The 22,740-nt window shown below is 46.2% G+C and overlaps 3 protein-coding genes across 6 annotated transcripts; all 3 read left to right on the forward strand.

Annotated features, from left to right (window-relative positions):
• The first annotated feature begins 825 nt into the window (after positions 1-825).
• On the forward strand, positions 826-11,311 carry LOC109745000 (E3 ubiquitin-protein ligase BRE1-like 2). 4 transcript variants are annotated; one of them, XM_020304138.4, is made up of 19 exons: positions 826-962; positions 1,933-2,094; positions 2,179-2,266; positions 2,345-2,575; positions 2,702-2,869; positions 4,305-4,498; positions 4,598-4,681; positions 4,788-4,907; positions 4,987-5,173; positions 5,273-5,433; positions 6,480-6,551; positions 7,384-7,460; positions 8,220-8,414; positions 9,260-9,332; positions 9,423-9,509; positions 9,983-10,120; positions 10,303-10,505; positions 10,602-10,764; positions 10,966-11,311. In XM_020304138.4, the coding sequence occupies exons 2-19, from the start codon at positions 1,933-1,935 to the stop codon at positions 11,095-11,097; spliced, it is 2,535 nt and encodes an 844-aa protein (XP_020159727.1). In that variant the 5' UTR covers positions 826-962; the 3' UTR covers positions 11,098-11,311. The 4 variants fall into 4 exon arrangements, with proteins under 4 accessions (XP_020159727.1, XP_020159728.1, XP_045089806.1 ...); XM_020304139.4 differs by having other exon boundaries at positions 853-1,100; XM_045233870.2 differs by lacking the exons at positions 826-962; positions 1,933-2,094; positions 2,179-2,266; positions 2,345-2,575; positions 2,702-2,869 and adding exons at positions 3,661-3,778; positions 3,878-3,965.
• A 1,692-nt stretch (positions 11,312-13,003) lies between these two features.
• LOC109745004 (protein ASPARTIC PROTEASE IN GUARD CELL 2-like) lies at positions 13,004-14,221 on the forward strand. The gene is made up of 3 exons (XM_073496004.1): positions 13,004-13,400; positions 13,480-13,796; positions 13,898-14,221. The coding sequence occupies exons 1-2, from the start codon at positions 13,263-13,265 to the stop codon at positions 13,765-13,767; spliced, it is 426 nt and encodes a 141-aa protein (XP_073352105.1). The 5' UTR covers positions 13,004-13,262; the 3' UTR covers positions 13,768-13,796; positions 13,898-14,221.
• Positions 14,222-19,713: 5,492 nt separating this feature from the next.
• Positions 19,714-21,029, forward strand: LOC141020730 (uncharacterized). The gene is made up of 4 exons (XM_073495670.1): positions 19,714-19,717; positions 19,787-20,374; positions 20,459-20,735; positions 20,960-21,029. Exons 1-4 carry the CDS (start codon positions 19,714-19,716, stop codon positions 21,027-21,029), a joined length of 939 nt encoding a protein of 312 aa, XP_073351771.1.
• Positions 21,030-22,740: the final 1,711 nt, after the last annotated feature.

Genomic DNA, 22,740 nt, shown 5'->3' on the forward strand with positions numbered 1-22,740 from the left:
CGCCAAATCTCCTTCCAAATCATATGGGTATTTCCTTGCCCATCAGACCTCATCAGACAACCACCAACCGAGCCACTCGCCCTTGACGTGTTTGCTTATAACCTTTTCCTCCTTTTTCACTTTCTTTTCCATTTTTTGCTACAAATGTTTTGTCCAGGTTTTTTATTTTTCTATTTTTTTCATTGTCATTTTTATTTTTTCTTGGAATGTTTTGTTCTTTTTTGCTAAACTTTTTTCAAATACATGAATTTCTTTTCAATCTTGTGCACTTATTTTCAAAATTGATATTTTTTTTAAATTTGCTGAACTTTTTCCAAAATTGATGAACTTTTTTCAAATTTAATAACATTTTTTTAAATTCAACGATATTTTTTTCAAATTTGATGAACTTTTTTTGAAAATCTATGACCTATATTTTTAAATTTGATGGACTTTCTTTAAATTCGATGAATTGTTTTGAAGTTTTTAAACTATTTTTCAAAATCATGGTGAACATTTATTCTGTGATTTTTTAAAAGTGGATGGTTGACCGGTCAGCTAATCTATCCCAGCCAACCAGCTGGACCAAGCGAGAGATTTATCAAAAAAAGCTGGATCAAGCGAGCGAATTTCTCGAGCGCCAGAACGCTAAACCGCCGCTCTTAGCTTGAAGCCCCTCCGCTCCAGTAAGGAAGGAAACCAGGGAGTGGCATGTTGTGGAAGTTGGTGCTCTGGATGTGGGACCCTTCTGTCATCTTTTCCTGGGCTATTTTGGGCCTGGCCCGAGCCCCCTCGACGCAGGTCCACCTGGAGATAGAAAAAGGCCCAGCCCGTGTCAGGTCACTCGACCCGGATCGGACCCTCCCAACACACACACGGGAAAGTAGCTGCTCTCTCTCGCTCCCCTCAAAAAAAGGAAAAAACTGCTCTCTCTCGCGTGCGGCAGCGGCGGCGTCCCGGCGGCCGGCGGCGCTCCAAGCAAGGTGACTTGTGCGCCCAGTTCCCCCTCTCCCCCTGACTCGGGTCTAGCCACCGAGCTCCCCTCCTAGTACAAGTTTCTCTCTACCTCCCCTTCCCCTCCCGACTCCCGACTTAATCGCGGCGGCGGTGGCGACCTTCAGGTAACCTCTCCTCCCCGCCCCCTCGCCCTGCTCCCGTCCCGGGCCACTGCTGTTTCTGCTCGACGCCACCCCCTCCCTGCTGTTCTCCGCTTCTGCTCCCGGACACCCCCCCCCCCCCCCCCCCCCCCCCCTTCTGCTTCTCCCCGCTTCTGCTCCGGGGCCTCTCTCCCCTCGGATGGTTCTCTCCAATTACCGGTTCCCTGAATTCAAAGCTTTTTCCATTACTCCAGTATTATGCTATTAAATGTCTGCTCGAATTGTTGTCTCCAATAACCGAGCTTCGTACCATGGTCTCAATGATACCATCCACAGTTCCTGAAACTGGAATGGAGCAAAACGTTAGTCAAGATAATACTCCCTCTCCCAAAATAATCCACAGTTCCTGAAATTGGAATGGAGCAAAACGTTAGTCAAGATAATACTCCCTCTCCCAAAATAAAAGCAGTACAAAAGTTAGTACAAAGTGGGGACACTTATTTTGGGATGGAGGGAGTAACATAGTATGCATAGCAAAAGCTTAAGTAAAACTGTGATCAGGCATACTACCTCTATTTCTCTGTGCATTATTAATTTTGACCTGTAGGGGGCTTCCCAGTTTAACATTTTTGTTTTTTTATAACTTTGATACATTTTGATTTTGAAGTTATTTAGTACATTTAGAAGTTAAATTTGTGTTACAACTTACAATCTGGTTTGAAATTTTAGCAAACCGACAAGACTGACTGAATACTTGCCTCTTTAAAGTTTGGTTAGTGCACATTAATCTGGTTGCAAACCTGTTAATTTCTTGGTGCCCTGTTGAAGGCCTAACTTTCTGTTTTTTTTTTTAAAGATGGATGCCACAGCCCTTCATTATGAAAACCAGAAGTTGGTGCAGCAATTGGAAGCACAGAAGTCTGAAATGCATTTGTTGGAAGCTAAGTTCAAGGAGTTGAGGAATGAACAATCTTCTTATGACAATGCTCTGATTTCCCTGGATAAGATGTGGAATCAGGTTCTTTCCTCTGAGTCATGTAAACTCTGTTTTATGGTTCTTTTCCGGTTCGTAATTCTTCTTACTAATATATGTTAATTATAGCTTGTTGATGATTTAATCCTGCTTGGAGTTCGATTTGGTGGCGGTTTGAATAATTTGCCTGCACTTGACCATGAAGAGTTGTCACAAGGTTGCTTTCTGAGATGTGCTTTTTTGTTTCAGTAGCGATGTTGCCTTAGCTGATTGTGTGTTCTTTTTTGTTGCTCAGAATCTATCGAGTCATGTCCTTCTGAGGAAATTTTTCTCTTCATGCTCTTGAAGTCCAACAATTATGGAAAAAAGGACGACAATACCTTGTTGGAATTCGCTGAAGAAGCTCTTGCTTTGCGCCGTTCGGCAACTCTTGCTCTGATGAGGTCCCTTCAAGAGGCTATTGCTGCACAACAGGCTAGAAGTGAATATTTGTCATTAGCTTTAAATGGAGAGAAGTCAAATGAAGGTAAAGACAAAAAGTAATATCTGGCTTTTCCCCTCCATTTTTTTTGCAGTGTACCTTTATTATTTGCTAATTACCCGTCTTCTTGAACTTTAATTATTTAATTTAGATGTTGTTGCTGCCATTTAGATGTTGTTGTTGCCCTTCAAAACCATAATGATCACTTGAAAGAGGTGATTGGCAATGTCCGTGAAGCTATTTCTATCGTCAATGAGAAGCATAAAAGGTATCTGGATGAGATTGAGGCTTTCAAAAGCAGCTACTCAAAAGAATTGCAGGAAATCAAGCATCTTTCAGGTGTTAAAAAGTCACTCCTTTCCTCATTCGATATATTTGTTAAATTTTTGTCTCGTGTGCATATCTGGGCATTCACAGTTATTATCTTCTCCGTAGTTACCTGACTCACTAAACCACCCTCCGAACCCCAAACCTCCAATCTCGATTGGGGTTCGAGTTCGGTGCCAATCGGTAAGGATGCGGTGACCGATCATTCAGGTGGACCATTAGATTCCAACCAAGGAGATTGAGAGAAAAATGGAAGGAATTGCCATGCAGCTATCTCATGTCGAGTAGATCGAGTTGACACCATTGGGTGCTCTCGAGTAGGTTGGCATGGTATGGGCTGCGGCTGCAGCCATAGCCATGAACCATGTGTGGATGAGGTGAGAAAGATGGAGTCGATAGAATCCCTAAGGAAAGCTTTATGGAAGCAGATCAAACAAACTGGAGGGGTGGCGCTCCATGCTCGATAGGGTAGGCAGTCACGATGCTTATTAGGGATGGGAGTTGGTAGTTGGGACCCAGGATCGTTTATGGGCTGTGTGGGCTGACTAGGCCCGTTTCTTGCTTTGCCTATTTTCCAATGCTTCTGTGTACAGAACCATGTGCTACTTTAGTGTCTGTGCCTAAGATCTAGTGTTCACGAACCCCAACCTCCGATTTGCCGAACCCTGATCTCTGATTTGCCGAACCCGACCTTCGATTCGCCGAACCCCAATCTCTGATTTGAGATCTGCCAAACCTGACCTTTGATTCGCCAAACCCCGATCTCTGAGTTGCCAAACGTGACCTTCGATTCGCCGAACCCTAATCTCTGGTTTGCCGAACCCATTCTCCGATTCGTGAATCAGAGATGTACAACGCCTATTGAACTCGATACGGGCTGAGGTAGCGAATCGTGAAGCCGAATAGCAAATCGCAAATCAGGTAACAATACGCTAATGCATTTGGCTTAATTTTAAAACATACCATTTCCTTCTGTCATCTGGATGATTAAAAGTTGCCCCCCGCCCCCCTTTTTTTTAGAACAAAGCACTGTTCTGTTGGCAAGGCGTGCAGATGCGCAGCCAGCCCAACCACATTCGAGTCTCGGCTCGCACGCATGGTGCTCAAGGTTGCCTCTTCCATTAAAAAATGCCGCCAAGGACTAGTCCTGGCTGGTCCCTTTTTCTTTAAACCTGCCCCTTTTCATAACAAACTCGGCTTTGCATTCTTGACAAGATTGACCTTGCATCACAGTTTGCATATTTCATACGGAAATAATTTGTGGCATTAATTGTGCTAAAACTTGCTGCCAATACAATTGGAAGTAATGTACTAAGATATGTTAACAGACCCTTGCCAAATAAAACAAAAAAACCTTATCTTGTTCAGTGCTTCCAAATTTTGAGCTATGAAACTGGTCAAGCTTTGATTCTAAAGCAAAGCAATCCATATTCATGTGCTTATGCAGGAGAGCTAGAGGAAACCATGGCGGAGCTTGAGGAAAGTCGACGGAAGTTGGTTATTCTCCAGTTGCAGAGGCATGGAAGTTCGCTAATGAACATGTCTGGTCCAAACGCTGTGAATGGTGCTGTTTCAGCTGATAAATCTTCAGACGAAAACATGGGCTGGGGAGATCTTAAAGATGCTGTTGATGAAGCTAAGGTACTTTTAACCAGACCGAATTCCATTGCATATATGCTTTTTATATGCCTTATCTGCTCAGCATTCATCTTATAGTATAATTTGTCCAATGGAGGGCAGACCCTTGCAGGAAACCGCCTGCTTGAACTCCATGAGACTCAAGAGGATAATCTAATACTGTCTAACCAGTTAGAAGATCTGCAGGTTGGCACCTTCTTTGTAATGGATGGCTGACATATTTGTTGTACTTTCAAGTTGTATCCTGGGTCTTCTTATTCCTATAATTTGCATTCTGGTGCTATGTGCGCAGGCTCAATTAAAAGATGATAACTATGTTTTCACATCAAAACCATATACGATTCTTAGCGATCAGTTACATCATCTGAATGCTGAGATAGAACGATACAAGGGTTTGGTTGAAGTATTACAGGTAATGTGCTTTTCCTCTGTTGTGCTGTTGTTTTGCAAGGTATTTTCTCTTGACCAGCTTTTCCTTTCTTTGACTTTAGAATGATAAGAACCAGTTCTTGCAAAGGGAGAAAGAAATGTGTGCAAAAGGAGAATCCGTTGACAATATTAAACAATCCATTACCGCTTATGAGGCCAAAATCGAAGAACTGGAACATCAGATTCTGAAATCCATGGCTGAGAAGAATGATCTTGAGATCAAAGTTGAGGAATCATTGCAAGATTCAGGTATTGAGGCCTGACTTAGTGGCTTGCTAAATCGAGATCTGTGTTTACCTCCTTCTGCAGTGTAATATATACTTTGTTCTGAATTCCACCACTGTCTAGGTAAAAAAGACTTTAAGGATGAGATTCATGTCATGGCTGCAGCACTCTCTAAAGAGATGGAAATGATGGAGAATCAATTGAATAGATCAAAGGATGCGGCTTCTGAAGCACTTGCATTACGTGAAGAAGCTGAATCGTTGAGAACCTTGTTAGCTAAGAAGGTATGTCATTGATCTGGATCTATTGATGTTTCCAAACTGGATCTCAGTCTGCATCTGTTGCCATGTCTGTGAATGTCACTGAAACTTAACATGATTGTACTTGGTAGTGAGATTGCCACACAGTGTGTAATGAAAAATAAATCATTTATGTTTCTTCATTGTGATTCCTGTACACATTTACTCACTTTGCATTGATTTTATCTGATAGGATATTTTCTGCATTCATATATCTGACATATAGATTAAGTACAAAGAGCAAGCACCACATACCTGAACTAGTCCATTCTTACCGTGTCATGAACTGAGTTGAACAAGGGGTTGGAAATGGAATAAGATGGATTAAGGTAGAATGACATTAGATTGAAGGGGTTACCAGTTGGGGTAGTAACACTAGAATAGCTGGTCAAGGAAAGTTTGTTTACTGATCGCCTTCTACAAAGAAGCAAAGTCATCACTTAAATAGTCGACTGCTAGCACATAACCAACTCAATTTAAACCAACCAAATCTAAAATATAGCATGTTCTTTGAGAAGTTTTCCAGATGCACAAGTATCTAAAACCTAGCTCAAGCAACCACCTCTGTATGTACATTTACTTTTCCCAATATAGTATGCAGAAGTGTTTATGTTTGTCACTCAAAATATATTTGTCATAAAATTTATTCTATGTCATTTTTCTGAATATTTTATCTCTAAAGTATACGAAAAGTAATAGTTAATTAGGTGTATCAGAGACCGTGTCTGATCTCCAAAATGAGAAGTGAAGAGAAAGGTTATATTATCTTCAGGCTATCTCTGCTTTATTAAAGCTGGGTGATTATTTACAAAAAACAGGATTAACTCAATACTCTAGGGTATACTCATGTGTACTTTGATGCTGTTATATGCTTGCATTGTTACATGTTTTTAGGATCATTGATAGATCTTCAAACAATATTATTCACAAACTATTTCTGTAGAGTTTTATCCTCTGAACTATACCTGAGAAATTGTGGATAGACCTCTAGCATAATCGAAACATCTGACGGAAGTATCTCCAATTTTCAGATAAGTGAGCAGAAGGAAATATCTGATAGATACAACGCACAAGTCTCTGAGATCAAGTCCCTCAAAGAATTGGTATGGTATCATGAAAATCTCTCGTCTTCTAATTGTGCTGACAGCCTGAGATATATTTGCGTTATCTGAAAATGTTGCTTTTCCCTCCACCATGGTTCTCTCAGCTCGGAGAAATTTTCGAGTTATTACAGAAGCAATTATATCTGATTTGTTATTACTTATTAGCGTAGACTCACCCCATAGATGGCCAAAGGAGCAACTTGGAGAGCAAGTAGCTTGGGCCTTAAGCCAATTATATATAAGGAAATATAAAATTAGTTACGTTAGGGTGAGATATGATCAAATAAGGTTAGATCTGTCAAGATTAGTCTACATGTCCGTTAGGCTACATGCTACCTGTGAAGATTTAGTCCTTGCTCTATAACAAAGCCATTCTTTAAAAAGAGACAGCATGCGCCATTAGGTTATCTCTACTTGTCATTAAATAAGGTCAGATCTGTTAAGATTAGACCTTGCTTGATACCTGCTTTCTGAAAATATATTATGGATTAACAGTTAGTTCTTAGTCTTTCAAGCATTGGTGTATATTCAGCTTTTGCAACTAGCTACCTGAAATTGTTGTTATTTTCCAACTGTGTGCAAACAAACATCTGGTAGTGAATATGCAACTAACAGTATGTGCCCTTAAATTTTAAACATTTGTGGGCAAACAAACATCTGGTAGTGAATATGCAACTAAGAGAGGTTACATATATGAGCATAAATATAAAAATCTTCCATTTTCTTAAGAAAAACAAGGAAGTATTGCCCTTCAATGGTCCGAAGCCAAGCTCTTGCAATTTTGCACTGTGTCTGGATTGCCATTCATGTTTTCTGAATGAAATTTCAACAGATTGAGACATTGGAAAAGGAAAATCAGGAGTTGGAATTTATTGTGGATATGTATGGGAAAGAATGTTCTGAGTCGAGGTATGACTTGATTGTTATTGTTATCACTTATCAGTTGTGTTGATTTTTTATGACTGTGACTTATGCTGTTCTCTTAGATGATCACGTAGTCCACCAGATTTTTAAAGTCTCTGTTAGAAAATGTTTTCTACTTACTTGGGATTTACAGTTTACCACACCTTGGGAACAAGAGATAAAGTTGACACATCCCTTTATGATTCTTAAAGTTCTACTATCATTCAATGCATTTTTTTCTTCTGAATAAACATGTTATACTGTATGCCTAAAAGAAGTCCATCTTTACTCTAATCCTCAATTTCAGCTATATACTTTACATATGAAAATTTGCGGTCAGGTTAAATCTATCAAGTTGTTAAAACATGTGATTGTTAAGCTTCATGCACTAGCCAACGCAAACAGAAGTCCAAACTGATGGAAAGGGCTAAGCAATCCACATAGACACTTCAACAGTGATGAGAGTGTTAATTTGGATGCAATCTGCTAACACTAGCTGACATAGGTGCTATGTGACATTTGTAAATGCCGAAAGAAAAATATACTAGTTTAGATCGCTGAAAATAAAATGTTCAAAATGGCAAGGAATAAAAATCATTGTTCATATAGGCTAAGAACTCAAAAAATGGAGAGAAAAAAACAAGTTGGTTACCTCTACGCTTTCCTCCATTACCAAATCCCCATTGTTCACAGCTTTCATCAATTTTGCATACTAATATATTTTTGCTTCATTTGTTAGATTCTTATTTTACTCTGTGAATCTAGGACAATTACAGAGATCAAGGAATCAGAAAATCGAGCTCGCAAGCAGGCTGAATATTTGAGAACTAGTCTAGAGGAGCATAGTCTTGAGCTTCGTGTAAAAGCAGCAAATGAAGCCGAAACTGCATGCCAGCGAAGGCTTTGCATTGCTGAAGCAGAACTGGAAGAGTTAAGGACCGATGTAGATGCATCTGAAAGGTCAGTTATCTTCTCCTAGTGACAATTCGATATGTGTTCTCCAGTTTACTGGCACTGAAATAGTTCTCCATTACTTGGATTGCTATTTCAAACGAGTTTTCCATTGAGGGGATCAGGATCTTAATTATTGCAGTTGTTTCATCCTGGTTGCTGCTATTAATGACGTGAAAAATGTTGAGTGTGTTAAATACATACTTTCTCCGTCCGGAATTAGTTGATGTTATTCAAACGGATGTATCTAGCATCAAAATACGTCTCGATACATCCGTTTGAGCGTCAATTAATAGCGTATGGAGTACTATTTAATAACGGTTAACAGTCCTTTATAGGTTTCAAAACCGCCCATTTTGCCGCTCAATGGCCAATACACTCCCTTAACCCCCCATACTTGATCACAACTTCCATTGGAAATCCGAGCATATGCACCTTGTTCCTAAATTCTTAATAAACTCATAGGCTCAAAATGCACAAACAAACTGGACTTTTTTTTTGCAGCCGTTAATCAGCCCAGGTGAAATCAGAACTGGCTAGGTTCCAGTTTAACTCCTGCAACTGGTTCGCGCACTAGCTAGTAATACATATATTTTGTGCCTTACTGTCCTGTTTGGCCAACTAGGTTAAAACCTAATTCGAACTCAATAATCCTAAAAAGACTTATATTTAGGAACAGAGGGAGTATTATCCAACTAATTCTAGTGATCAGTAGTTTAAATGAGCTTTTATATTTTCCTACAGCTGGCACTATATGTTATGCTTGTGAACCATTAGATATTTTATTGTTTGATGAGGACTTGGTATTCTGTATCATCTCCGCAGCTTCATCCCTTGTATGATCTGTTTTGCAGAGATGTTCTGGAACTCAAGGAGGCAATAAGAATTAAAGAAGCAGAAGGAGATGCTTATATCTCTGAAATTGAGGTTAGCTCATTTTTAGTTTTCTTATCAGCAGTTCTTTTTTCTGTTTGTGTGTGCGAGTGTGTTTGAAAGCAAATGATGCTGTCACTGCAGACAATTGGTCAAGCATATGAAGACATGCAGACACAAAACCAGCATCTTCTTCAACAGGTTGCCGACAGAGATGATTTTAACATAAAGGTGTGTATCTGATACCAGTGCAGATCATCGCTGCCAGCTTGCTGGGATTTCTGTGGTGGAGTCCGTGCTTCTGTCTCACGGGCGTTTCCCCTTTGCTGTCGGCATGGCACCCCCCTCAATATAGCTAGGCACCACTAGGATCCTGTTACATGCTCCATGTGCACAAGCATGGTGATAGCTGCGGCTGTTGGGCTAGGTGGCCTGGTGTATTTCTCTTTTCCGTTTTCCATCTCTATCTATTACTGTAGATAGTTACTCCAGTTTCTGCTACTTGTTGATTCATATAGCGTGTCCTTGCAGCACGTCTCTAGCACTACAGATGCTGGGGCAGTAGTCCAGTGCATCACCTTGCCTTATCACCTTATTAACCAGGCATTTTAACCCCACATCATTTATACTCTGTTGAATTGCCAGAAGAAACACTGTTTGTTTTTCTTATTGGTTCCATCAGTAACTTGTTTCTCATGTAACAGCTAGTATCAGATAGTGTGAAGACAAAGCAAGCCTCTGCTTCCCTTCTCTCTGAAAAGCATTTGTTACAGAAGCAACTCCATCAGGTGAACAGTTCACTGGAGTCATCTAAACAAAAACTCTCGCGTGGTGAAGAGCAGGTAATCTCTGACTCATGCCCTGTGTGTTATTTATGGTTCAGTTTGCTGTCTGCCAACACCCAACAGTAACTGAAAATCACTTCAAAGCGAATATTTATTGTATTAAAAATATATTGTTTTTGTGTGTCTGTGTTTACCACTGAGCTGGTTTTGAAGTGTCTTTATTTGAATAAACCTTACAGATGAAAGCCTATGTCGCACAAGCTATAAAAGCTTCTTCAGAGAACAGGCATCATGCAATTACCATTGAAAAGACCCTGCTGGAGGTATCTGAAGCAGAGAAGGAGCTCAAGTGGCTTCGGTCCGCCGTTGGATCCTCTGAGAAAGAATATGAGCAAAACCAGAAAAAAATAGCTGAGCTCAGAACGGAGCTGGAGCGTGAGAGGTTAGGCTTGCTGGTGTGGTGTTAATTTTTGGTTCCAAGTTGGTCTTGCTGTAATGCCACCAGGGCTTGTTACATTCTCTTGCTATCTTATTATAGAAGCGAGAAGAGAAAGCTTGAGGAAGAATACGAGGAGGTGAAGAATGAAGTCATGGAGCTGACCTCCGAGAACGAAGAGGCTACTATCCAGAAGCTCCAGGATGAGATAAATGACTGCAAGGCTATTCTGAAGTGTGGCGTGTGCTTTGACCGGCCGAAAGAGGTAAATAATTGTCCGTTGAATCGCACAGCTTAATTTTTAATGATGCGGATTGGTACGCGACACGATTTTAGAAGCTGAGATCTACGTTTATTTCTATTCCCATATCACCGAAGTTCCAGTTTCTCTGTTATGGTCTTAAACCTACGACCACCTACAGCTGAGTGCTGATTAACCTTCTGTTCCTTGTTTGGTTGTTGTCAGGTTGTGATCACCAAATGCTTCCACCTATTCTGCTCGACATGTATCCAAAGGAACCTTGAGCTACGCCACCGGAAGTGCCCGGGGTGCGGCACCCCTTTCGGCCAAAACGACGTGCGAGAGGTGAAGATATGAAGTCTCGGCGAGTTTGCCTTTGATGACCTGGTAGTAGGTCGTTGGTGCCTCTGGACATCATCATCCATCTGCTCTCCGTGCTTGTCTCTTGTAGATATGTAATGGTTTCCGTTGTCTTGTGGGGGCACTTAGATCCAGCAAAGAAGTAATAAAACCTAAGTAAGATAAATGAACAAGTAACAAAGAAGTGAAAAAGAAGTTTGTTGTAACTTTACCACCTGTTTGATGTTTGATTGCTGGGTGATCTCTTGCCTCTACTCGAGGCGATTGCAATGGTGGTTTGAAGCGTGTTATTAGGAGTAAATAAGAAATGAATGGATGGTGAAGATTGTTGGCCTGCCTTATGTGTTTTTCTGTAGATCATAAGCAACAGCTGTTTCTGCGGAGCTGCTCTTGCTGGAGTTGAGAGGCTCCTGTCCTGCTGCAGAACAAATATACATCAAGATGAGCAAGCTTGACGGGCAACTTCCTTCATAATTACTCCCTCCGTCCCATAATATAAGAACGTTTTATACACTAGTGTAGTGTAAAAAACGTTCTTATATTATGGGATGGAGGGAGTATTTGCCAAAATCATAGTTAAGAGTACAGAAGATGCAGATCATTCTCATTGAAAGAAAAATCATAGTTAAGATATTTTGAACATATAAAGATAGCAAACAGTTACATACTCCCTCCGTCCCATAATATAAGAAAGTTTTTGACACTAGAAGGAGTACAAAACATTTTATTTGTTGAAATATCTTTGGATTTTTTCATGAACATTTTATTTGACACTGAATATTTTTTTTTTGTATATGTTAAAACATATTGTTTTACAAATACTTTTGAATAAAGTATTTTTTAAGAACTCTTATAAAATTTGAAAATAATAATCTATAGAACATGATGTATATTTTATTCGGCAATATCATTTACGGTTGCTATTTTCTATTGGCGCATCTTGTTTGCCCCCCTCCCCCCACCCCGGATCATAAATTGCTCGATAGCTCTAAGTAGGCATGCCATCATTGTGCTATGCGCTACGGAAAAACAAAAATGCTCCAATCACCTAACCCTTAAATAGCTGCCGACCCTTGGTGGGCTAGCGCTAGCCGTGCCTCATAATTTATAGGGAAGGGACGCAAGGTTTCTTGAGTGACCTTATGAATCTATTTCTACATCGCTTTTGGTAAATTTTGTACCTGTCATTCTAATAATTTTGCCACCGCCTACCGGTTGCGTTAGCCGATGGTGTAGGGTAGGGCGGCAGAATGTGAAGCAACAGACGTGAAGTCGTTTCCGATGTGGCGGGCGTGGGGAGGGAGAGGCGGAGATGTTGCCGCCCATTGTCCATGTGGTGGGTATGCACAGTGACACACGTCACTGGGCATGAACTCCCCTTCCATATTGTTTTTTTTCTTAAGTATCGGTGAAGATTATGTTCCAAAAGGGACCATGCATACAATATTTTGAGTTGGGTTATTGTAGACATGAATCTCTGCAACGTAGACCGTTAGATCGACATCAACCGATGGGTGATATCAACGTTTCAGCTTAAGGATTCAAATTTCAGAATTGGCAAGATAAGTTTAACAACCCCTTGGTGATAGGAACTTTTTTTTAAGCATAGAGGTTTTTGGGTAAATTTAGAGTTTGCAAAGGAACCGGAGCCCAGCACAGCCAGTTTCATCTCAACGAGATAAGCTAAGGGCGAGTTTGGTTGCCTGCATCGAGGCCAACTAGGCCCGCGCGGTGCAGCATCTTTTCGGCGTCGGTTGTTTGGTTCCCCGCATACACTGTTCAGTCCGCATAACACGGTTCTTAAAGCACCCCTGGACCTGGCCCGTTGGGAACGGCCGAATCGGCAGTTTCCCGAAAGCCCGGCCCGAACGATGCTTCAAGACGCACGTGGGTGGCTCTCTGAAGACGTGTGTCTCGAGTTAATCCCCCTCTCTCTCTCCCTAATCCTCAATCCCCTCACTCTCCCTCCACTCCAGTGCGCGTTGATCCCGTCCGTCGGCGCCTGCGGCGACGGCGACGACTGGTGCAGCCGAGAGCCCACACGTCGGACGCCGGCCCCTGCTCCTCGCCGCGCGCGACCTCCAGCGCCATGAACGCCGGCGTGCCGCCCATCGGGAGCAAGGAGTCCACGGCCCTCGCGCAGCCGAAGTCCGTAGGCCCGGATGGCGGACTCCGGGAGGCAGCCTCAGTTCCTGACGGCCTCGTCGGCGAGCGAGTCGCCGGGCACGACCTCGAGGAAGTGGGAGCCGAGGCAGGGGATGGAGTGCGGCGAGTACCAGCTCTTCCAGGCCAGTCTGCTGGTTGCAGGTTGAGCTCGATGCAGGCAGGGGATGATGTGCGGCGAGCGCGCTCCGCGAGGCGTTCGTGCATTGCATGCAGTCCCTGCCCCGCGCGTCCGGCATGTCGCTCTTCGACACCTGCTACGACCTCGCCGGGCGGCAGAGCATGCAGGTGCCCGCGGTGGCGCTGCGGTTCGAGGGCGGCGGGGAGCTGAAGCTGCCGGCGAAGAACTACCTGATCCCGGGGGACGGGGCCGGGACCTACGGCCTGGCGTTCGCGGGGACGAGCGGGCCCGTGTCCATCATCGGCAACGTGCAGCAGCAGGGCGTGTGCGTCAGCTTCGACACAGCCAAGAACACCGTCAGCTTCACCGCCGACAAGTACTAGTGGGCGCGAGCGAGCGAGCTTGGTCTTCGGTAAGAAATTTCCTCACCACGGCGACATCCATCACTGGTCTTCGGTGTTCCGGTTGGATTGATTCTGAGCTGACTTTGTATGGTTGCCCGCATACAAGCAGAAGGCGTGTTTGATTCCACCTGAGTCAGCTCAAACTCGTCCACGACCGCGGCGAGCCGGGCGCGGCCACGGCCAGGGCGGCGAGCCGGCCACGGCCACGGCGTCGAGCTGGGCGCGGCCACGGCCGCCGGGAGCTGGTGGTGGGCACGATGGGCAGTGGAAGCTCCGGCGCACTCGAGTGTTTGACGAAATGTCAAGTCCAACATGATAGCTGTTAAGTTTTGTTGTTAACGCTGGTACTCATATGCATGTATGAAATCAAATGCCGGGTGAAAATTGCATCTCGATGACAAGACCTTCAAATGCAGGTAACTAATTAACTGGTCATCTACGTTTTTGACCCTGTTTTTGCTTATCCAGGCCCTGCTCAGCGTGACTCGTTTTCCCCCTCTGAGCCAGGCCCGACAGCGAAAGCAACCAAACACGCCCTAAGCCCAGCCTAAATTGATTTCTGTTCGTTTCCACGAGAGAGGAAAACCTACCACTCCACCGCCGCCGCCGTCACTACCCCCCCCCCCCCCCCCCCACACACACACTGTTAGACTTCGTATTGTAGCCCTACTGTGTAAACCATATCTTATTTGTATTGGACTTGTATGTCATCATTATATATATGTGATAGGCCACCCCTTTGAGGGTTGAGCCAGTTTTCCCAAAACCTACGTTTTACATGGTATCGAGTCTAACCTAGGTCCTCCACCTCCACCCCACCCGCCGCCGCCGCCGCACCAAAACCCCAAACCCTAGGGCTGCCGGCGCCGGCGCCATGACCGCTTCCGCTTCAGGCGCCGCCAGCTCCGGGTCTATCCCCGCGTCGCTTGCCGCCCTCCTCAACCTCCTACCTCGCCCTGGCTCCGCCAGTGCCTCAGTTCTTCGGCACCACCGCCGCCGGCTCCCTGTTTTCAGTGCCGATCCCACCGTCACCGCCCGCGACGGCCTCAGCACCAGTCGCGCCGCCGCCGCCCGCGATGGCCTCCTCTGGATTCTCCTCGACACTCGCCGTCATCCCGGCGACCTCGGGGGAGACGCTGCCCGCGGAGCCACCCGCGGCCTCGCTCACGGCACCACCCGCGGCCGTGATCCCGATCGTCCCCGCACCGCCACCCGCGGCATCAGTCGCGGTCGTGGATCCTGTCGTGGCTCCGCCGCCAATCATCCCTGCTGCTGGCGCAATCACGCTCACCGGGCCGTTCCACTTCGACAACTTGATCGCCATCCGACTCACGCCGGACAACTACTTGTTCTGGCGCGCCAAGGTCCTACCGCTGCTACGCAGCCGGTCTCTCCTCGGGTTTGTTGATGGTTCGCTATCGTGTCCTCCGCAGGTCATCCCTACCGTCCACGGCTCGGCCATCAACCCGGAACACCGTATGTGGGTGCAGCAGGACCAGGCGATCCTCTCTGCCATCCAGGGTTCCCTCGGCGACGGGGTCGCTGGCCTTTGTCTCTTCGCCGCCACCTCCATGGACGCCTGGACGACCCTGGAGCACGCCTTTGCCTAGGTCTCTACCTCCCGCTCGATGGCCCTTCACAGCGAACTCGGCGACATCAAGAAGGTGGACTCCTCCGCTACGACCTACTTCAATAAGATGAAGGTGCTGGCGGACACGCTCACCTCTATTGGTCGGCCGCTTAGTGACGAGGAGTTCGCCGGCTTCGTCATCAAAGGCCTCGACGCCGACTACGACAATCTCGCCGAGGCCGTCCACAACGCCAAGCCAGCGATGCCTCCTCACGAGCTCTACTCACGCCTCCTCTTCATCGAGCAACGCGTCGAGGCTTGTCGCTCCTCCGCCATCATCACCGCCCAGCCGGCGGCCTTCTGGGCCTCTCGTGGCCAGCGCCCACCTGCCCCGTCACCTGGCAAGGCAGCCCCGCCCCTGCATCGACCCTGGGTGGGGGCCCTAACACTAGGATGGTGTGCCAGCTATGTGGTCGTGAACGCCATGTCGCCTCCAAGTGTCACCGCCGCTTTCAGAGGAGCTTCCTTGGCATCGGCAATGACGGCAAGGGCAACGAGCGCCAGTTTGCCATGGCAGACTTTGTTCCTCCCGCCGCCGCCCCGGCTGCCCACATCACTGCTGCCCCGTCTGCCCACATCGCCGCCAAGGGCAAGGACCCGCGCGTCGATCAGGGATACACACCTTCCTACCCTGTTGATCCAGCCTGGTACATGGACCCGGCGCCACGGATCACATGACAAACGAGCTCAACAAACTCTCCACCTACCAGCCCTACTACGGGCACGATCAGGTTCACACCGCCAATGGTGTTGGTATGCCCATCTCTCATATTGGCCAAGCATCTCTTTTAACTAGTCATCCCTCTAGGCAGCTCCATCTTCGTAATGTTTTACGGGTACCCTCGGTAACTCATAATCTTTTATCTGTCCCTAAGCTCACCCTTGATAATCATGTCCTATGTGAATTTCACCCTTTTAATCTTTTTGTTAAGGATCGAGCAACCCGGGACGTTCTGCTTAGTGGCCGGTTGAGCCAAGGCTTGTACCGTTTGGAGGATCCATCCGCCCCGTGCGTCTTCAGCGGTGTTCGTGTGTCGCCTTCCCGGTGGCACTCTCGCTTTGGTCACCCTGCCACACCCATCGTTCGCCACATAATCCACCGTCATGAGCTGCCATTAGTGTCTAGCAATAAAGAGATGTCCGTGTGTGATGCCTGTCAGCAAGGCAAGAGTCATCAGCTACCTTTTGTTTCATCTACTAGAGAAGTAAAGAACCCTCTTGAAATTGTGTTTTCTGATGTGTGGGGTCCGGCACAAACATCTGTTAGTGGTCACAACTATTATGTCAGTTTTGTTGATGCCTATAGTCGCTTCACTCGGCTTTATCTTCTTAAGCGCAAATCTGATGTGTTTGATATATTCATACAGTTTCAACTGCATGTTGAATGTCTACTCAAGCATAAAATTATCCATGTTCAATCAGATTGGGGGGGGGGCGAATATCGCAACCTCAAAACCTTCTTTAATAAGCTTGGGATCTCTCATCGTTTATCATGCCCGCATACACATCAGCAGAATGGCACTGTTGAGCGCAAACATCGCCATATAGTTGAGACCGGCCTCACACTTCTTGCTCATGGTTCTGTACCCTTTCGTTTTTGGAGTGATGCTTTTGCTACCGCGTGTTTTCTCATTAACAGATTACCTACGCGTGTTCTTAATATGAAAACTCCGATTGAGCTTCTCTTAGGTGAAACTCCTGACTATACATTTTTTAAGGTGTTCGGGTGTGCCTGCTGGCCTCATCTTCGTCCTTATAATGATCGCAAACTTGAGTTTCGCTCCAAAAAGTGTGTGTTCTTAGGGTATAGTTCTGTCCATAAAGGCTACAAGTGTCTCCATGTCCCAACCAATCGAGTCTACATATCTCGGGATGTTGTTTTTGATGAGACCGTCTTCCCCTTTTCTGCCATGCCTCAGTCATCCACCACAACACCTTCTATGCATTCATCTCCTCTTATGCCTGGCCAATTTGAAAATGTTGCATATTCGCCTGTGTTGTTACCTAATCATGGTGCAGGAATTGGACGTGGAGCTCGCCTGGAACTCCTCCCTGACGGACCCGCTACGTCGCCTGTGGTGCACGTCGATCGGCCGGTGCATGCACCGCCTCCCGCCCTCGACCCCGCACCGGGCGCCCCGTCTCCAACCGCGCCTGGGCCGGAGCCCATGCTGGCTACTGCGACCGGGCCAGAGCCTGCGACGGCCTCCTCTGAGCAGTCTCCGTAGCCACCTCCTCGCCCGGACTCCCCTCCATCGTCGCCCTCGCCATCCACGCGGGCGTCCTTGGTGCCTACATCGCCCGGGTCTGCAGCGGCTCACACGCCGCTGGGGCCTACGCCGCCTGGCCTGCTGTCGCCTGGTCCGCCGTCGCCCGGCCCGACGTCACACGGACCTTCTTCGTCGGAGTCCCCTGGACCAGCCTCACCTGCTCCGGACATCCCGCCGGCCCCGGTGTTTGCTCCCCCGCGGCGTCCACACACTCACAGCCGCAGTGGCATTGTTTGTCCCAAGGAGCGCATCGATGGCACGGTCACCTATCTTGCTGCTTGCCTGGCTCATGCTGTGGATGATCCAACCGCCGAACCACACAGTTATGAAGCCGCTATGAGTATTCCACACTGGAGGGCTGCTATGGAACAAGAATACCATGCTCTTATGAAGAATAAGACCTGGACACTTGTTCCCCCTCCGTCTCGCGTCAACATCATTGATTCGAAGTGGGTGTTCAAGGTGAAGAAACATGCAGATGGTTCCATTGAGCGCTACAAAGCGCGTCTCGTGGCTAAGGGCTTTAAACAGCGTCAGGGCCTGGATTATGAGGACACATTCAGCCCAGTTGTCAAGCCTACCACTATTCGACTTCTTCTGTCTCTGGCAGTTTCTCGCGGATGGTCTCTCCGCCAGCTAGATGTGCAGAACGCTTTTCTTCATGGATTGCTTGAAGAAGAGGTTTACATGCGGCAGCCACCTGGATTTGTTGATCACACTCAGCCTCATCATCTCTGTCATCTGACGAAGGCCATATATGGACTGAAGCAGGCTCCCCGTGCCTGGCATGCTCGCCTGGCTTCAGCTCTACGTACTCATGGGTTCATTCTTTCGACGGCTGATACTTCACTGTTCTTGTTTCAGCGACCGAGTGTGACCATGTACCTCCTTGTGTATGTGGATGATATTGTCCTGGTGAGCTCATCTCCGACGGCTGCTGATGCTCTTGTGACTGCACTTGGTCGTGATTTTGCAGTTAAGGATTTGGGACAACTTCATTTCTTCCTGGGTATTGAGGTCGCTCATCAGTCTCGTGGCAGTTTGGCTCTCACCCCGAAGAAGTACTCTCTTGATCTCTTGCGCCGTGCTGGTATGCTCAAGTGCAAGCCATCGCCTACGCCCATATCCTCCACTGACACCCTTTCTGCTGCTGATGGTGCTCTTCTCTCTCCCGAGGATGCTACTGAGTACAGGAGTATTGTTGGTGGCCCGCAGTATCTGACGATCACACGTCCTGATCTCTCATTTGCGGTTAACAGGGTGTGCCAGTATCTTCATGCTCCCACTGATGTACACTGGTCTGCTGTGAAGCGCATACTGCGTTATGTGCGTCTCACTGTCTCCTTTGGTCTTCACCTGCGCCCCAGTTCCTCCGGAGTTCTTTCTGCATTCTTTAATGCTGATTGGGCTGGGTGTCCAGATGACAGGCGATCCACGGGGGGACATGCTGTGTTCTTGGGTCCTAATCTGATCGCCTGGAGTGCACGCAAGCAAGCCACTGTTTCCCGCAGCAGCACAGAAGCTGAGTACAAGTCGGTTGCCAATGCAACTGCTGAACTTATATGGATTGAGTCCCTACTTCAAGAGCTAGGAGTTGCTCAGCCACATCCTTCGGTCCTTTGGTGTGACAACATCGGTGCTACGTTTCTGTCGTCAAACCCGGTGTTCCATGCATGGACTAAACACATTGAGATTGACTATCATTTTGTGAGGGAACGTGTTGCATAGAAGCTACTACAAGTCAGGTTTATCTCTTCAAAAGATCAACTTGCGGACATCTTCACCAAGCCTCTACCTTCTCCCATGTTTGAGGTCCGTAGGCGCAATCTCAACCTCCTAGATACTTCAGGAGTGAGTTGAGATTGAGGGAGGGTGTTAGACTTCGTATTGTAGCCCTACTGTGTAAACCATACCTTATTGGTATTGGACTTGTATGTCATCATTATATATATGTGATAGGCCACCCCTTCGAGGGTTGAGCCAGTTCCCCCAAAACCTACGTTTTACACACACAAGCAGAGCAGGATGAGTTCCCAGCCGGCGACCACGGCGGCGGCCGCATGAGCAGCAGTGACGCATCTCCTCCCTGGCCTCCTAGATGAGGTCGTGATCTGGAAGATCCTGGTCCGCCTGCCCCCCAAAGCCATCCTCCGCTGCCGCACCGTCCGCCGCGCCTGGCGCCTCGCCACATCCACCTGCGACTTCCTCCTCGCCCACCACGCCCGCCAGCCCACCACCCCCCTCGTCTACGGCTACAACTGCGCCAGCGACGTCGTCGAGTCCCTAGACATCATTCCGTTGGACAACGTGGCAGGGTCGACCAGCTCCAGTACAGCGCGCGACTTGGCATTCGCAGCGTTTATGGCCACGGCCTCCTGCGATGGACTCCTCCTCCTCTCCCTCTACAGCACGCACTTCTCCATCTACAACCCGTCAACTCGTCAGTATGCTCCCCTCCAGCAGCTTCGTGGCTTTTTGCCCTTGGGGATGTATCGGCACGACCCTACCGGCGAGTATCGACTGCTGCTGCGCTCGTTCACAAGGTCGACGTGTGATGGACCGCTGCCAGACGCTCAACATGGCGCCTATGTCTTCTCGTTAGGATCCGGCCAGCAGCCAAGGTGCATCGGGTGCTCTGATGCGGAGGATTTGATATACCTTTCATCTGGATCTGTCCTGCTTCATGGTAGCCTGCATTAGTACGTAAACAATTACATAACGGTATTTGACACCATTGTTGAGTCGTTCCGGTTGATGCGATGTTCGACAGTTATTGGCTGCGGTGACATGTTTGAGATGGGTAGCATGCTTGGCATGTTTGGTCTTAATTATGAAGGGACAAGCGTTGAAATATGGGTGATGCAGGACTACGAAGCTGAGATCTGGGCCTTCAAGTATCGGGTCGAATTGCCGGTGACGGACATCAGCTTGCAATGTGGAAAGTTTGACCATCGTTGGGAGGTGATTGTCACGTCGTCTTGGGACGGTGATGTGCTTGTGCTGGTCCATTTTGATGGTTGGCTACTTCAGGTTGGCATGGAAGGCCAGTTGGTTGCCAGTTTCCATCGCAAAGGCCTCTGTCCTACTCGACTTCGACTCAAAGAAAGTCTAGTTTCACATGCCTTCTGTCCGACACTAGAGGGTTATGTTGTCAACGACTCACCTTTCATCAGATGATAATGTGGTGAGCACACATATCCTTTCATCTGAGGCTTGTTGAGTGTGGTGGTGCTTCTTACATCCTAACTCTCTGTATTCACACTAGCTGCAGTATTTGGGGCCAGTTTGTTTCAGCTGCAGATTCTGCAGGAGTGGATTTAGCTGAACTGGACGCACTATGAGCCTGCTGCTTGCTAGCTTCTTTGTTGAAGGATAAAAACTTATGATCAAGAAGCTCTGACTCTTACATGGATGAGTTATATTTCTTTGAATATCCTGATGTGTCTGCCATCAATGTTGAAGCCAAAATTACAAGTCATTTGGGTAAGTAGTTAAAGGTTTCCTGTTTCTGTGTTTTGTTTTAGCTGAAGAAGAAATGAGGCAGATTACCCTCCTTGTTGACTAGCAAGTGGCACCTTATTTTGAACCAGAACTCTGAGCACTAGACCACTAGTTAACCTGAAAGATTGCATTATAATTATGGTTAAGTATTGATATTATAAATCTACCTTTGCTTTGCATCATTTGGAATTGTATTTATTATTCATGTTAGCTGCTGACCATTTCAAGGAATTAAACACTTCTTGTGATGTCCAATCTTAACAGAAGCTTGTGAAATGATACTTGCACTTATAAGAAGAAGTATTTATCATTGCTCAGCTCAGGTTCCAAATTCCCCTTCAGATTCTGTAACTGCAATTTTCATTTTTATTTAGTTTTTGTAAATGGAGCAAGACCATCTTGAGTACCATTAGCCGAAATCAGATTTGCCTCAAACAGAACATCACCAGGAACCGTGTCTCAACCAGATTGTCTCAACTTCACTCCAATCGTATGCTCTGGATGTACTATGTGACATTGGTGATTGCTCAGCTACCCACATTCAGTTTTCTGTACCATGCACATTTGCATTTGTGTATCTGAGTTTTTTTTGTGTGTGTGTGACATGTTACAGTTTACACTGTCCCTGGAATATACAAGTTTAACACCCATATTGTTAATGGGGTCTGAAACCGGTGAAAAGTATCTTGGATCTCAAACTGTATTCTCAGCAGGGCTCCTTCTATGTTCTTTTAGCTGACGATGAAATGAAGCAGATAATCCTCCTTGTTTAGCAAGTTGCACCCGATTTTGTTAGAGAGTTCAGAACACTAGTTAAACTGAAAGAAATATTGCATTATAACTCTGGCTAAGTATTGAAACATAATACAATTCTGCTTATGTGTTGCATCTTTTGGAACTATATTTATCATTACCATTTCAAGGAATCCGCACTTCATGTGATGTTCGATCTCAACTTCGGCTTGAGAAAAATGTACTGATAAGCAAATTATCATGGTCCGACTCATGTTGAAGATTGTGCACCCCGGTTGAAAGCAGATTGCCTCAAGCAGGAAATCACTAGGAATGTGCTTCTGGATGTAGTATGCGCCATTGGTAATTGCTCAGCTACCTACATTCAGTTTTGTGTGGCATGCGCGTTGGCATCTGCGTGTGTGTGAGTTCCTTTTCCTGTGATGAATGTACATACTGGCGAATTGTGTGTGTTTGGGGTTACAATTTACACTTCGATGGAATATAGTACTCCAGCCCACATCAGATCCCACAACATTAGTGTTTCTACAGTCTGCGGCAAAAAGTATCTTGATCTCAGACTATATTCCCTGCTTTTTCGTTGGAGGGTTTCAGTTTTTCTACCTGAGATGATCGACTGATTGCACACGGCCAATGCAGGAGTAACCATGAAGAAAACTAGCATGTGCATGTAAGCAGGATACCAACCAGCTTTTGATTTGACCATGAGCAACTTGTTCCATCTATCGCCTTGAGTTTTTTTTGAACTTATCTATCGCCTTGAGTTAATTAACAACAGGATCATTAGCGGTGGAGAGT

Source organism: Aegilops tauschii, chromosome 3, assembly GCF_002575655.3.
Source record: "Aegilops tauschii subsp. strangulata cultivar AL8/78 chromosome 3, Aet v6.0, whole genome shotgun sequence".
NCBI classification, from domain to species: domain Eukaryota; kingdom Viridiplantae; phylum Streptophyta; class Magnoliopsida; order Poales; family Poaceae; genus Aegilops; species Aegilops tauschii.

Coding starts and splice junctions, on each gene's coding strand:
- LOC109745000 (XM_020304138.4), top strand. CDS start 1,933: ATGGATGCCACAGCCCTTCATTATGAAAACCAGAAGTTGGTGCAGCAA. Junction 4,908..4,986: donor GTTTGGTTGAAGTATTACAG/GTAATGTGCTTT, acceptor CTTTGACTTTAG/AATGATAAGAACCAGTTCTT. Junction 10,121..10,302: donor TCTCGCGTGGTGAAGAGCAG/GTAATCTCTGAC, acceptor TAAACCTTACAG/ATGAAAGCCTATGTCGCACA.
- LOC109745004 (XM_073496004.1), top strand. CDS start 13,263: ATGGCGGACTCCGGGAGGCAGCCTCAGTTCCTGACGGCCTCGTCGGCG. Junction 13,401..13,479: donor TCTTCCAGGCCAGTCTGCTG/GTTGCAGGTTGA, acceptor CATTGCATGCAG/TCCCTGCCCCGCGCGTCCGG.
- LOC141020730 (XM_073495670.1), top strand. Junction 20,375..20,458: donor TGGATCTGTCCTGCTTCATG/GTAGCCTGCATT, acceptor GATGTTCGACAG/TTATTGGCTGCGGTGACATG. Junction 20,736..20,959: donor CAGGTTGGCATGGAAGGCCA/GTTGGTTGCCAG, acceptor CACTAGCTGCAG/TATTTGGGGCCAGTTTGTTT.